The sequence below is a fragment of the Sander vitreus genome, chromosome 19, assembly GCF_031162955.1.
Source record: "Sander vitreus isolate 19-12246 chromosome 19, sanVit1, whole genome shotgun sequence".
Lineage (NCBI taxonomy): Eukaryota > Metazoa > Chordata > Actinopteri > Perciformes > Percidae > Sander > Sander vitreus.
This window is the reverse complement of record NC_135873.1, coordinates 19587011-19601114: the sequence shown is the minus strand read 5'-3', so window position 1 is coordinate 19601114 and position 14104 is coordinate 19587011. Positions and strand designations below refer to the sequence as shown.

At 40.2% G+C, this 14104-nt stretch overlaps 1 protein-coding gene across 8 annotated transcripts in view; it reads right to left on the bottom strand.

Annotated features, from left to right (window-relative positions):
- Positions 1 to 14104, bottom strand: part of camk2d1 (calcium/calmodulin-dependent protein kinase (CaM kinase) II delta 1) — a 90756-nt gene that overhangs the window by 15232 nt on the left and 61420 nt on the right. For 4 of the 8 annotated variants that reach the window (XM_078276449.1, XM_078276451.1, XM_078276450.1 and 1 more), the window contains exons 12-14: positions 12161 to 12203; positions 8556 to 8593; positions 1370 to 1429 (exon numbers count right to left, since the gene is read on the bottom strand). In XM_078276449.1, coding sequence (XP_078132575.1) covers positions 1370 to 1429; positions 8556 to 8593; positions 12161 to 12203 — 141 coding nt within the window. The remainder of the gene's footprint in view (positions 1 to 1369; positions 1430 to 8555; positions 8594 to 12160; positions 12204 to 14104) is intronic. The other 4 variants (XM_078276452.1, XM_078276454.1, XM_078276453.1 and 1 more) reach the window with 1 other exon arrangement.

Genomic DNA, 14104 nt, shown 5'->3' with positions numbered 1-14104 from the left:
TGTGACTATTTTTTTTAGTCTTTTGTTGCCTTTATTGGATAAGACAGCTTAAGGCAGGACACAGAGAGAAAGGGGAATGACATGAAGTAAAGGGCCACGGGTCGGAATTGAACCTGGGCCGCTGTGGTAAGGACTGAGCCTTGGTACATAAGGGCACATGCTCAACCAAGTGAGCTACCAGGGCGCCCCAGGTGACTGGTACTTTTAAGGTTTGGATGGCTGTGGAACTGTCCTGGTTGAATTATCAGTATTATCAGACGTTTGCAACTTTGTCCGAAAATATCTTGTGTGATAAGAAGTCAAAAAAGGTACACACCCTAAAAGATTTGCGTTCTCTTTTCTATCAATCTCATGTCTGTGCACTTAGGAGCTGTAGTCAGAACATGGTTAACTTAGCTTAGCATAAAGACTGGAAGCAGGGGAAACAGCTAGCCTAGTTCTGCCAAAGCTAAAGAATATATCAACACTTCTAAAGGTGACTAATCAACATGTACCCTGTTTGCTTAATCTGTAAACAAACTGAAATGTAAAAATGACAACTTGTGTTTAATGGGAGTGTTCGCAAAGAGAGATTAAACAAAACAAGATGCATCATCATCACCGATATCAATGTTTTTACCAACAGTAACTCAGAATCAATAACTGTCATGATAAGAGAAGAAGTCAACTACAACTCCCGTGATGCAGTTCTGTGTGTGCGATGCTAACAATGAGGAATCTAAAGATTAACCTGATAAAAAAATTCACTTTTGGGTTCTGGGTCAATTTTGGATGACGCAAGAACGATGTGGCGTTTTTTTGTTCCCATTAGCAATGATGCTTTGATTCGAGTCTGGCTCATGGGTACCGTCGTTTTTAGAGCTATTTGGGGACCAAACAGAAAAAACTTGACTAGAGATAGACTAAAGATATGAAGCGTAACAAACATTCATTTATTTGATTTAACCAGGGGGCTCAGCTGTTCTACTTTAAAGGATATTGAGATTATCATTTAAAATATTTAAAGTGGTAAGAAACACTCTAAAACAATCCACCCAATAGCAAACCAGTGTTGTCTCCAGTTTGGTTGACAACAATGGCTTGAAACCTGTGACAAGAGTACATTAGCCACAGTTGAAATACAATGGCCCCAGTGTTGCCATTATAGCCGTCATCAACAACAAAGGAAAATGTAGCAATGTGGCAATGCAATAAAATGTGCGTGGACAGCTCATGTAGCACAACCACTAAAGACATTTGTGGTTCTTAAGCTTTATGGAAACAAACAATCACCAATCGACAAAGTGAAAAAGACACACATGTCCAGATAGACTGTTTGAGACAGACAGGCATGCAGACATGCAGGCAGCAAGGCAGGGAGACAGTGTACCAGAGAAGGAGTGGGGGCAGGCTCTTTGGGGCTGGTGACCACATTGGCCTTGTTGTTGATCTGGAGTGACAGAGTGGACAGACAGGGCAAACGGGACAGGGCACAAGTGTCAAGACTTGGTGTTCAAACAATCACTCCTCAAGCAGCTGCTGTGGAGGGAAAAGTGGAGCATTGTGTTCAAGAGTTGCTTTCAAAAATGTTTCAAGTGAGTGTCAGTGAGTCTGTGTAAAATATGTGGGAGTCATCCAGCACCGAACACTCCAGCTTCAGTTTTCAGTCTGAACAGTCATTAAGAACCAAACACCATCGCATAAAAACATCACCAACTTTCATTAAAGGGTAAATTTGTTTTTTTCAACCTGGACCCTATTTTCCTATGTTTTTGTCAAAGTGACTGATGGGACAACAATCTTTGACATTGGTCCAGTATTAAGTGAGATCTCTGCAGTCGGCAGCAGAGAAACATGCTACAATGTGAGTTAACAGGGCTGTGACTACCCAATGTGAGTTAACGGGGCTGTGACTACCCAATGTGAGTTAACGGGGCTGTGACTACCCAATGTGAGTTAACGGGGCTGTGACTACCCAATGTGAGTTAACGGGGCTGTGACTACCCAATGTGAGTCAAGTGCAGATGTGAGTTGCGCATGCGTCACTTTGCGACAGGTGTTGGAGCTTCTCAAAGGACGACTTGTGAGGATTGTTCAAGTTATACAGATATAATGTTTGCCAGGTTATTCTTTGTGAGAAAACTACTACTATGTTTGTTTGTGATCCTCACTAGAGGCTGAAGTAGGTTACAAGAACCTGCTAACGAGACACTTCTGTAATGTCAATACAATAAAAATGGACATACATAACGAAGTTCATTCATTCACTGCTGGCTACAAGTTAGCAATCAAACATAAAGGCTTTCACTTGAATGGCGTTTTGAGCTAATGTTAGCAATCAAACAATCATAGATAGCCAAAACGTTTGCCGGATCCGGATCCCTTGGCGTTATGCCGTAAACCGTTTAAATCTGAGCATGCGCAACTCACATCTGCACTCGACTCACATCGGGTAGTGACATCGCAGTTGTCCAGCTTGTATTTACCTTCACAAAAGTGCTTGTTTTGCCATTGACAGGCTCAGATCAATATTCCTACTAAAGTGTCAGACAACATTATGGAAAGGATTTCTAAGGAGGTCTTTCCACTTTTCCCACAATCACAACTCTACTTTTGGTTGAAATGAACACATCATTTACATGTGAAGATATGTTGGCTCTATACACGCTAAAGGTATTGTTTTTTTGAGTGAGTCTGGTGGGTTTAGTGCTAGCGATCTCAAACTTTCTGGTGAAACAGAAAGTTCTTAAAAGGTCACATATTATGCTTTTTTCATGTTTTCTGTCATATCTTCAATATTATGTTGGATTTTCATGTTAAATGTGGCCATAACAAATAATGAGGTAAACGTATTTTAGACAAATCCCTGTGAGCTAAAACGTTCAGATTTCCAACTATTCTGAAGACTCTGGTTTCAACAGTTTTTTCTACTCTCGGCTAAGTGTTACGCAACTCTAAGCCGGCCTTCTATGATTGGTCATCTGCTCCAGGTAGGCAGGACTGGAGTGTTTTTTTTAAGCCAATGAGGTGGTGTTAACATTGTCCCATGTAGCTACGTGCTAACAGCAGTAATGTGTAATCTTCGCTGCTAATGTTAAATTCTCCCCAATTCCTGGTCACAATCCTACTGAAACACGTTCAGAAGCCTTTCTCTGTGATTTTTGATGGTAGAAAGTGCAGCTTCGTTCCATTACAATCTAACGTTAGCATACTGCTAACTATTAAGTAGCTACATGCTACTGCGACATAGCTGTAATCTCGGCTAATGCTGGTCATTTCTCCCCAAATTCTGGGCACTTTACTGCTGGGACATGTCCGGTTGTGTAATATTTGGTTTAGAAGCCTTTAGTGGGGATTTTTCACGGTACAAAGTCCTGCTATATACTCTGCTGCAGTAGCTCCAGCTGATACTAGTGAACATTCCAGGATGCGCGCTGGCCAATCAGAGCAGACTGGGCTTTGTCGGGAGGAGGGATTAAAGAGACAGGCGCTCCTACAGAGCGTCTCATATAGAGGGTGAATATGGGTGCAGCAGCCATGGGCAGTATGAGAAAAATAAAGTGTTTAACATTAAAGCATGTAAACATGTTCTAGTACAAAATGCAAGTATAATCCTGAAAATGCTATATAATAGTTGCCCTTTAAAGAGGTTTTCAAAAGGTCTATCTCTGTAGGAATCCTTTCCATAATGTTGTCAGACACAACAAAAGAACAATAACAATCTAATAAGAATAATCGGAGCCTGTGTGAAAACAGCACTTTTACTGGACATTGCAGCTCGGTCTGTGGCTGCTGGAATACTGGACCAATTTCAAAGATTGTTGTTCCCATCAGTAACTTACACACAAAAACATAGGAAAATAGGGTCCAGGATGAAAAACCCCAAAATGTCCCTTTAAAAGAAGAGCGAATAACCACATTGGAGCATTCGAATCAGAGGCCTGTCTGCTTATAGTGTGAGATGATAAGCTGTTCTCACGTCTGAGACTTGGATAAGACACCTGAGATACAGTATTCTCCAAAATGTTAATGCTTCTTTGTAGAAGAGATCATGTCTACCCTTCATTTGACTGGATGGGTTTACAGTGTATAGCACAAAGACTTGTTAAAGAAAGTTGGCGGGATAATATACAGTATTACTTGACTATGTTACCCGAGCTTTCCGAGGCTACACTATAATCACAGTGGTGATTTGAGCTAACTGCTTATGTCAGCATAACATGCTCAATTAACTCATTACATGTTGAGTTACCTTCATACCTATACTTTTACTGACTCTTACTTCTCCACATGCAGAGTGGTCAGTATCCTTGACGTTCCAGGGATTGCTCCGTTGCCACCGGAAAATCTACCGGATTTCATCCATTTCGGCCGGACATCTGTTGCCTTGGGCTTTCTTTGTGTTGGCGTTCTAACCTCCGGTGGATTTGTGAGGACTATGGTTAACTGCTCCTCAGATCTCTGCAGGGTAAATCCAGACAGCTAGCTAGACTATCTGTCCAATCGGAGTTTTCTGTTTCACGACTAAAACTACTTTTGAACGTACACATGTTCCACCAAAACAAGTTCCTTCCGAGCCGATTATTCAGAGACACCGCAGCTTTTCTCTGGTGCTTAGCACCGCCCAAGACGATTGTGATTGGTTTAAAGAAATGCCAATAAACCAGAGCATGTTTTCCTCCCATCCCCTAATGCTGTGTGGAGTAGCCACACTCTCCTCCAGCGCACTTTGGAGGAGGGTCTGGCAAAGCTAGACTAGAGGCACACTGACAAACAAGGACGAAAGCCTCCACGGCTGGGTTCCCATGGAACGACGCTCACATGGCTTTCATGAAATATGACCGCTACAGTAGCTTGGAAAATAGCTATATGGAATTTGATGAATTTACTGTTTATTAGACCACAAATGAGACAGATAGCTAGCACACTCTGAGAGACAGCTCCAGAAACAGACCTTCAGTTAGCAACTCAAATTTAGCCAGCGTTGGGTCTAACCTGTAACCAAATCATTCCCTTCTAATACCGAGAATCATATCGCAATCGCAGTCAAAATAATCGGTTAGATATTTTTTCTCATATCGTGCAGCCCTAATGTAAACTCATGCAATGTGACTATACAGCGCTTTTCTAGTCTTAAAGGTGCTCTAAGCGATGTCACACGTTTTTTAGGCTACAACATTTTTTGTCACATACAGCAAACATCTCCTCACTATCTGCTAGCTGCTGGTCCCCAGAACACACTGTTAAAAAAAAGAAAAAAAAAGAAGAAAAAAAAAAGGAGATCTTTGTAGACAGCCCAGGCTCTACAAACAGCAACAACAACAAACTGGCTAGGGCTGCAGCTAGCCATTATTTTAGTAATTGAGTATTCTACCGATTATTCCATCGATTAATCGGATAAGAAATACTTAGTAAGAAATACTTAGTAAACAGCAATAGTAAATATGTATTATTGCTGTGTAATAAAAAAAAAGAAAGAAGGATATTTATATCCAAAAGACAGTTTTTTTTTGAAAAAGCAACATTTTTTATTGCCAAATTACATTTTTGGTGGCCCAAATGTTAATATTTTTCACCCCCTTCCCCTTCTTGCCTCTGGCTCTTTGCACTGGATATGTAAAGAGCTGTTCACTAACCAGAGGGTAGATGTGACGGTACAAGGCTTACAGCAGGGCTATTCAACTACACTGTTCTGGGGGACACATTTTCAGAAGGCTAATACTGAGTGAGGAGAAAGAATAAAGAATGCAGACATCACCGGCATGATGACGTCATTCATGTGCATATTAAGTGGCCATGCTGGGGGGGGAGCCGGTTTGTCTCCGGCAGCAGCTAAGTTTCCAAAGATTAGTAGCAAACTAATAAACAGACTACAAACCGACAGCTCTCATTTTAGCTCGTTGGTAAAACATGGCTATCGTTTCAGCCCTAAAACTGGCCAACCTGCACCACGAAAGATACACAATCAGTGTTCCACAGCCCAGCCAATAACCGACAAGGAGTTGGGGGTGGGGGGGGTTAGTGCGCGGAAGCATGGAAGGGAGGGGGAGGGGACGGGATGAGGGAGGGGCGAGCTAGTCTCGTTTTGTTTGAAAATACTTCGAACGTCAACAAGAAGTGACATCACCCAACATCACTTAGAGCACCTTTAACAACTTCTCAAAGTGCTTTTACATAGTACAGGAACCATTTACAATTCATACACATTCACACACTGTGGCCGAGGCTGCCGTACAAGGTGCCACCTGCTCATCAGATAAACATTCACACCCACACACCGATGGCACAGCATCGGGAGTTCAGTGTCTTGCCCAAGGACACTTCGACATGGGACAGCAGGGCCAGGGATTGAAACACCGACCTTCCTATTGGTAGACGATCGGTCTACCACCCCAAATATTAAAAGAAATACTAGTTTCAGAATTGTAATAACTGAGGACAGAAACCTTGACTATGACAAATAATCTACACAGGAAAACAGTAAAAGTAATCAGATTACTCTTAGTTCCATATAAACATGTGATGAACATCACCCCTGACCAAGACATGGACATGAATCAGTGTCTTCAAAACAGCATGTTGGACTGTCAGCTATAGCTTCTGAGTCTCATTCTAAAGCTAGAGTAAAATAAAAAGATAACCTCTAACTCTAATGACCAAAGAATAGGGTCAGCGTTTGACATCATCCATTTAATATTATGTGTAAAAATAGAAATAAAACTACAGCCTTAGATTTATTGTTAAGCTGGGGACACACAATATGACTAAACATTTTGAAAGAACACAGTCCCATCTATTGTCTTACTTCTCTTTTTGCACTGATTGAAGCCTAAATACTTTTCATTAATCTGCTCCAAATATGTTATACACAGTGTTGGGGAGTAACGGATTACATGTACTGGCGTTACATATTCAGAATACAAATTATGAGTAACTGTATTCCGTTACAGTTACAATTTAAATAGTTGGTATTTAGAATAGTTACATTGTTGAAATCAATGGATTACATGACGATACTTATGTTTCACAAGTTTATTCACTCTAAATAAATTAAGGCAACTCCATGCATTTCCCAGAAGTCCCAATATGAAAACAAAAAAATGAGCTATTTGCGTGATCACTGATAGAGGTAAAGATGGAGCAGGAACCGGCACAACAGAGCCAGGGCAGGAATGGTTTCCATCTTGGAAATTCAAACAGCATTTCACATTAAAGAAAGAGACGAGAGAACGAAATATAACTGTGGACTGCAGTGAAACTTCTGCTTGCCAGCAACCAACTTCCTTTCAGCGTCCAAATGACTCCACCTCCAACCTGAAGAAGCATCTTAAAGTAAGTTGTTTTTAGCTGTAGTTTTACTGGTCACCTTGCTATTTTAGAGTTGATGTGCGACTTTACATTCTTCTATGTGCTGATTAACTAGCCCCAGAGCCATAGAAAGACTGACTAGCCCCGTTTGACATGCTAGCTAACGTTAGCTAGAATTAATTCGTGGTAGCTTAGACTGCAGTTAGATTTTTGTAGTATGCAGTTAGGGACTACACATACAAAAATCTGCTTGTTCAGGTACACATTCAGCCAGTTGGAACAGAAGAACACAACAGAATAGGCCTGTTTAGTAAGCTAACCCCCCCTCAACAGATCATCTGGAAGAAGGTCTTAAGTTTTATTTAATTGGATTTATTTAGTTACTTTTATCTGGATCTTAAAAGGTGTTGAATGTAGATATATATTATATATAGAGCTTCACCTCTACCTACACTGTGTGTTCAGTCATGCAGTGCCTCCCCAGCCTGAAGCAGCCTTGTGGGGAAATTTAAATACAAAAAAGGGGTTTTCTACTGCTACCCACTGCAGGCATCAGCGAGATCAGCCAGGCCTACCCTCAAAGGTCCGATACCATCCGTCTTCCTTTTCTGCATCGAGCAGGCACAACACAATGAGAGAGACAATTAACCTAGGCCTGACTGTGCCACGCAAGCACACATTGCTAGATACCACTAGGGTTACGTGAGAAAATGCTCTGCTATTTGGGTGAAGTAACCCTTTAAAGGAAAAAAAACGAGATGATAGTGTTGGTGGAATAGTAATGATAGTTCAGCTGATCGACATCCTAAACAAGGGAGAAATAAATGAGTTAAAGGCAGGGGGTGGACACACCCACCCACACCTAATGGCAATGGAGGATTTCATCATATGACAGCTGTGTGGAGAATGGCAGAGAGAACTCATCATAATTTAACAATCAGTTATTCATTTCCAACAGTTTCCTCAGCTCAGACAGCATATGTCCTCCTCTCACACAGATTGACAATGCAGAGGGGGGTAATTATTAGGAAATGTGTTACACCCACTTGGGCAAGATTGTACTGAAGCGACATGAGCTTCTGTTTTTACCAGAGCAGTAGTGCTGTTTGAGTTCATTGACAACAATGCACTAGTGTTCAAAGAACACTTACACATGAACTGAAATCTGCTGAGGGGAACAATTTAAAAAGGAGCACATTAGCGTTCTGTACAAGAAACGAAAACAGAGAAGTGTGAAGACTGAAGAGTGAGAGGGAAGCTGAACTTACCTTGATGCCATCCACTTTTTTGTTCAGCAGGCTCTTGGCTGCTGTGGACAAAAGATAACAATGCAAGGATATAAGTGGCCAGCTGGAAAAACACACACACACACACACACACACACACACACATTTCACTATCTTTGTGGGGACCCATCACTGACACAATGCATTCCCTAGCCCCTTACCCTAAGCTTAACCACCCTTACCCTCACCCTAACCATAACCTAATTCTAACCCTTATCCTAAAACCACGTTTTAACCCTCAAACAGACCTTTAACCTTGTGGGGTCCAGCATTTTGGGCCCCACAAGTATACTGTATTCCCCAGTTTTTGGACCCCACGAATCAAGTAAAACAAGCGCACACACACACACACACACACACACACACACACACACACACACACACACACACACAATTCAAAGCCATAACTAGCAACCTCAGAGGGCACTGAGAAACAGAAACATGCTAATTAAGCCAGGAGATGAAATAAAACTCAGTGAATCATTAGCCTACAGCGTGTAATTACAGTAGATCCCTCTGACAAGACTGTAGGAGACAATGTAGGGTGTTTAGTGTTCCTTTCTCTGCCCACTTTCACTCAAGCACTTCCATGTTTTATCTCAAACATGCTACGGACACACCAATGATTTGTAAGGAGTGAGCTAAAATCATGTGAGTGTTTTATTTTCATTTATTTTTCTGGGAAGGGGGGGTGTTAACATGCAAAGACACAAACAGATGATTGGTAGTGGCAGGGGGAGACAGTGAGGGTTTTTTATTGCCAGCAGCAAATTGTCGAACCGTACACATGCACGTTTAGGAACTGATAGAGGCTTTGCATTAACATCACATATCTTTTAGCAGCCATATTAGAGGAACATTTTATAGGGAACATTTAATCATTTCAAAAACGTTTTAGCTATCTAGGATTGATTGCTAACGTTAGCTCAAAACGGCATTCAAGTGACAGCCTTTGTTGTGTTTGATTGCTAACTTGTAGCCAGCAGTGAACGAACTCCGTTATGTAGGTCCATTTTTATTGTATTGACATCACAGAAGTCTCTCGTTAGGTTCTTGTCGGCTACTTCAGCCGACAATCTAGAACTGACATCAGGGATCATGCTGTGAAAATGTGATGCCTTGCGCTAAATAATAAATTACTGCTATGTAATGTACCTATCTCATTATTCTGTGGTTGTCGCAAAGTGACGCATGGGCAACTCACATCTGCACTCGACTCACATCGGGTAGTGACACCGCCGTGCTAGCGCTAGGTCAGTTTACGACAGGGAATGCACACACGTTACCGAGATGGTTTTGTTTCTGGGTTTAGCCCTTTGCAGCCCAGGGCTGAGTCAGCTAGCTAATTAGACAGCTGTAACGTTACAGCTAACCAAGCTAACAGCAGCTAACTATAGTTAGCAACAAGTCCAAAACTCAATAACCTCGGAACTGCATTCACTGTCGTCAAACTGGTCTTATAACTTTTAAGACATCTTAATGACAAGTCCAAATGGTTCAACTTTACTTGATGTCAAGGATATTATTCATAACACCGTCATATAGCTAGTTAAGCATTTGATGATAAAATCAAACTTCATGACAGGTCCAAATTGTTTCACATTTGAGGTCAAGGAAAAATATTCATGACACAATTATAATGCTCTCATGACAGTTTAATGTAATGTTAACACATAAAGCTAAATAGTTTATTAAAGTTTGATAATTGGGCCTGTCATGACATATTAATGGTTATGTTATCTAGGTTAATGTCAAGTTGTCATTACAAAAACATCGACAGGTTGTACGGTCTTGTTTAATGTCAAGTTGTCATGACAAAGACATCTCAGACAATGCTAACTTTGCATTACAAGTGTCATAATTTACCAAATTACAACAGTCATGAACACTCAAAATGACTTCTTCATGTTCATGACAGATGTCATGTTATAATAATGACCGTGTCTTGTCAGTCTTATGCACACCCCTTCAAATAAAGTGTTACCTAATTTTCTATATATATATATATATATATATAAACACACGCCTGTGAAGTCATTTATACATGTGTGTACCAAATATATGCATGTACCCATTGACACATGGTTACTCCTTTTCTATTTAATGCAGCAATAATGTGTATACTATTATTAAATACTTTATTACTAATTTAATATACAGATAATCAATGATCAAGTGATTTCACTTGTTTCAATTCAGACATCACTATGTCTTCTTAGTTTATTTATCTGAAGAGATTTTTTTGTATTTATTTATTTTGATGTGGGATTTGTTTTAGGGCTGCACGATACGGAGAAAAAGTCATATTGTGATTGCCAATACTGCGATATAATGGTATCAGGAGTCGACTTGCTTGATAATCAAGGAAAAAGCAGAAAATAGGCTAATAATTCCAATTTTGAAATGTGTATTTCTCAACTTGAACATACAGTTAAACAAGCAAAACAAGAAATACATACACAAAAACTGCAATAAAACTTAATAAAAATTTTAAACTTAAATTAAATTTTGCTTTGCTCAACACAACAAATAAAATAAATTGAACTATAAATAAAAAAAAATACAAATTCTAATTAAAAATAATACATTTTGTATTCCCTTATAAACGATGGCATTTAAGATGGGTGTAATATAATATCTAGTGATTAAGTTGCAGTGGAGACAGAGCACACAGAACACCTTCTTGTTTACTTAAATCACATGTTTATGTAATCCCACCGAGTGACATCGCAATTAGATTAATTGTGCAGCCCTAATTTGTTTTAAAAATCTAATTAAGATTTTTTTAATTTATAAATAAATAAATAAATACCCCTTTTTGCACGTTTGATGAGAGGACACATTTGTTGTTTTGCACCGTTTATATAAAAAAAGGAATATTCTTCAGTCATTTGTCTGTAATACGCCATACTGAGTATGCTTCCATAGTAGCAGCACCTTCTGGTCTTTTTAATGTTCCATAAGAAATATGGCCACCAATGGATGCACTGTGTCAACTAAGAGCCTGTTACTGATGCTTTGGTAGACATGACATGCCTAAGTACCAAACCTGGCAGTGTAGTGTGACACTGGGAAAAAGAGCCAATTGCAAGAACTCTTACCTTACACAGGAGTTACCACACAAGAGCGGGAAGGAAGAAAAACAAAAGTCAACAATAAGGTCACTGACATAATAATGCCAACTGAGAAAATCTATGCGAAAAGAACAAATGTAATCTTGACTGTCATTTGTCATGAAGAGACAAATCAATAATGTTTGACTCAGTTGAAACACTTTGCCCTTTAGCAGGGACCTGAAGAAGGGACTGCATTAATCTGTGTGGTCATTCAGTCTCTGTTGATAGCAACTGAAAAGGGAGGCCCGGTGGAGCTTATTGGGCTCAAGGCCAGGGGAAATGAAAAAAAAAAAAAGCAGAATTCAAAAGAGCAGCATGTAAAACAATACCTAAAAATACACAATGAAGACAGAGTTAGGAGGTGTCAAGAAAAGAAATCTCTCCTCAGTAATGATATTTGTGCCTAGAAGGACAGCATGTCTTACAAGGGAACAGTATTTCAAGCATCAATCTTCATTGGTTCAGTCCTACCTGAGAAGTTGCGAGTGGCCAACATAGTAGTCAGGATAGCACCCTAGGGAGAGAGAAATGGACACTATGTTTACATTGGCTGAAAGGTTAGTTTGCTCCCACTTCAGAGAAGCACAAGAGGAACTTTGTACAGTGATTGGTTCAGACATACAGTTGTGTTCAAAACAATAGGAGTCCAACATCACTAACCTCATAAATCTAATTTTTTGGTAGAAGTGATATTTCCACATGGCAAATCATTTACTGGTAAGTGTTAGAGATGCACCGATTACAACTTTCTAGGCCGATTCCGATTTCCATTGAGTTAGGCCAGCCGATACCGATTTTAGCCGATTCCGATTTCATTTTTTCTAACCACTTTACAGCTTTTCTTTTTGGGTCTAGGGGCCGCAGACAGTTTGTCCGACGACCCCCATGCACTGAATTCAAGCCACAGTACACTGTGAAGACAGTAAAGCATGGTGGTGCAAAAGTCATGTTATGGAGATGTTTCTCATACTGTAGTGTTGGGCCTATTTATCGCATATCAGGGATCATGGATCAGTTTCAATACATCAAAATACTTGAAGAGGTCATGTTGCCTTATGCTGAAGAGGAAATGCCTTTTGAAATGGGTTTTTCAACAAGACAATGACCCAAAACACACCAGTAAGTCTTGGTTCCAGATGAACAAGATTGATGTTAATGAGTGGCCAGCCCAATCCCCAGACCTCAATCCCATAGAAAACTTGTGGGGTGACATCAAAAATGCTGTTTCTGAGGCAAAACCCAGTAATGCAGAGGAATTGTGGAATGTAGTTCAATCTTCCTGGGCTGGAATACCTGTTCACAGGTGGCAGAAGTTGATTCGACTCCATGCAACACAGATGTGAAGCAGTTCTCAGAAATAATGGTTATGCAACTAAATATTAGTGCAGTGATTCAAAGTAAAGCAAACCGATGAGACATTTTTCAGTTCACACAGTAAATGTTTGAGTTTGTAAAGAAAAATGCAAATACAGCCTAATATTCCTTTTTCTTCACTTTCTGTAAAGGTATAACACAAACATGATCAATTTTGGTCATGTTTTGATTTGGAATTGAATGTGCAGTGTTCCCAATGCATTGATATTATGGAATTAAAAGATATTCTAAGGATTTTTAGCATTATTCACTTTTTTAAACACTATTATTCTGAACACAACTGTATGTATGTCAATACAGTACCAGCAACTGCCCTTTTAAACTGCTAGCTAACTAGCCAGCCACTAAAAGAGTAAAATTGAACAACTTAATGATTCATCCACACTCTTTTGTAAACTTGGAGCGATTTCCCCCTTGGTTTCGGTTTTGTTTCACACCTGGACAAATCCAAGCGAACCAAAATGCGTCATTACAAACCACGCAAGAAGGTTCACTCCTCTTATTGGTCAGATGTGTCTGAGAGAAACACTGCAAGCAGCTACAGTTTGCTGCACTGCGGTTTCACACTTCAGGGCGGCATAGGGGTTGTGCACCGGACACGGACATCCACACCAACCTACTTAACTGGGGCATGCCGGACGTGAACCCCAGTCTCCTGGGTGAAGGGCTGATGTCTATTCGACTCTGCCACCTCCTCCATCAGTTACAGTGCACTTTTCAGACGAACGGGACTGTTGGGTTTGGGAAAGAGACATTTTTCTGTGAAATGCGGGACCTGAACCCCAGTCTGTCAGGATGATTGAACCCTTGACCTGTGTGTCCTCTAACCAGCGTTTTATCACACTGAGATATCTCATCTGTAGGGCTGTCACGATTCTCCAAATCCTCAATTTTCTACATTTTCGATTCTAAGGTCACGGTTCGATTCTCGATTTTTTTTTTTTTTTTTTAAAGCACAGGTTGCTATGCCATTTTTAGACTAGACTAGGGATGCAACTGACGATTTTTTTCAAAAATATGCATATTTTTCAGTAGTGCAAA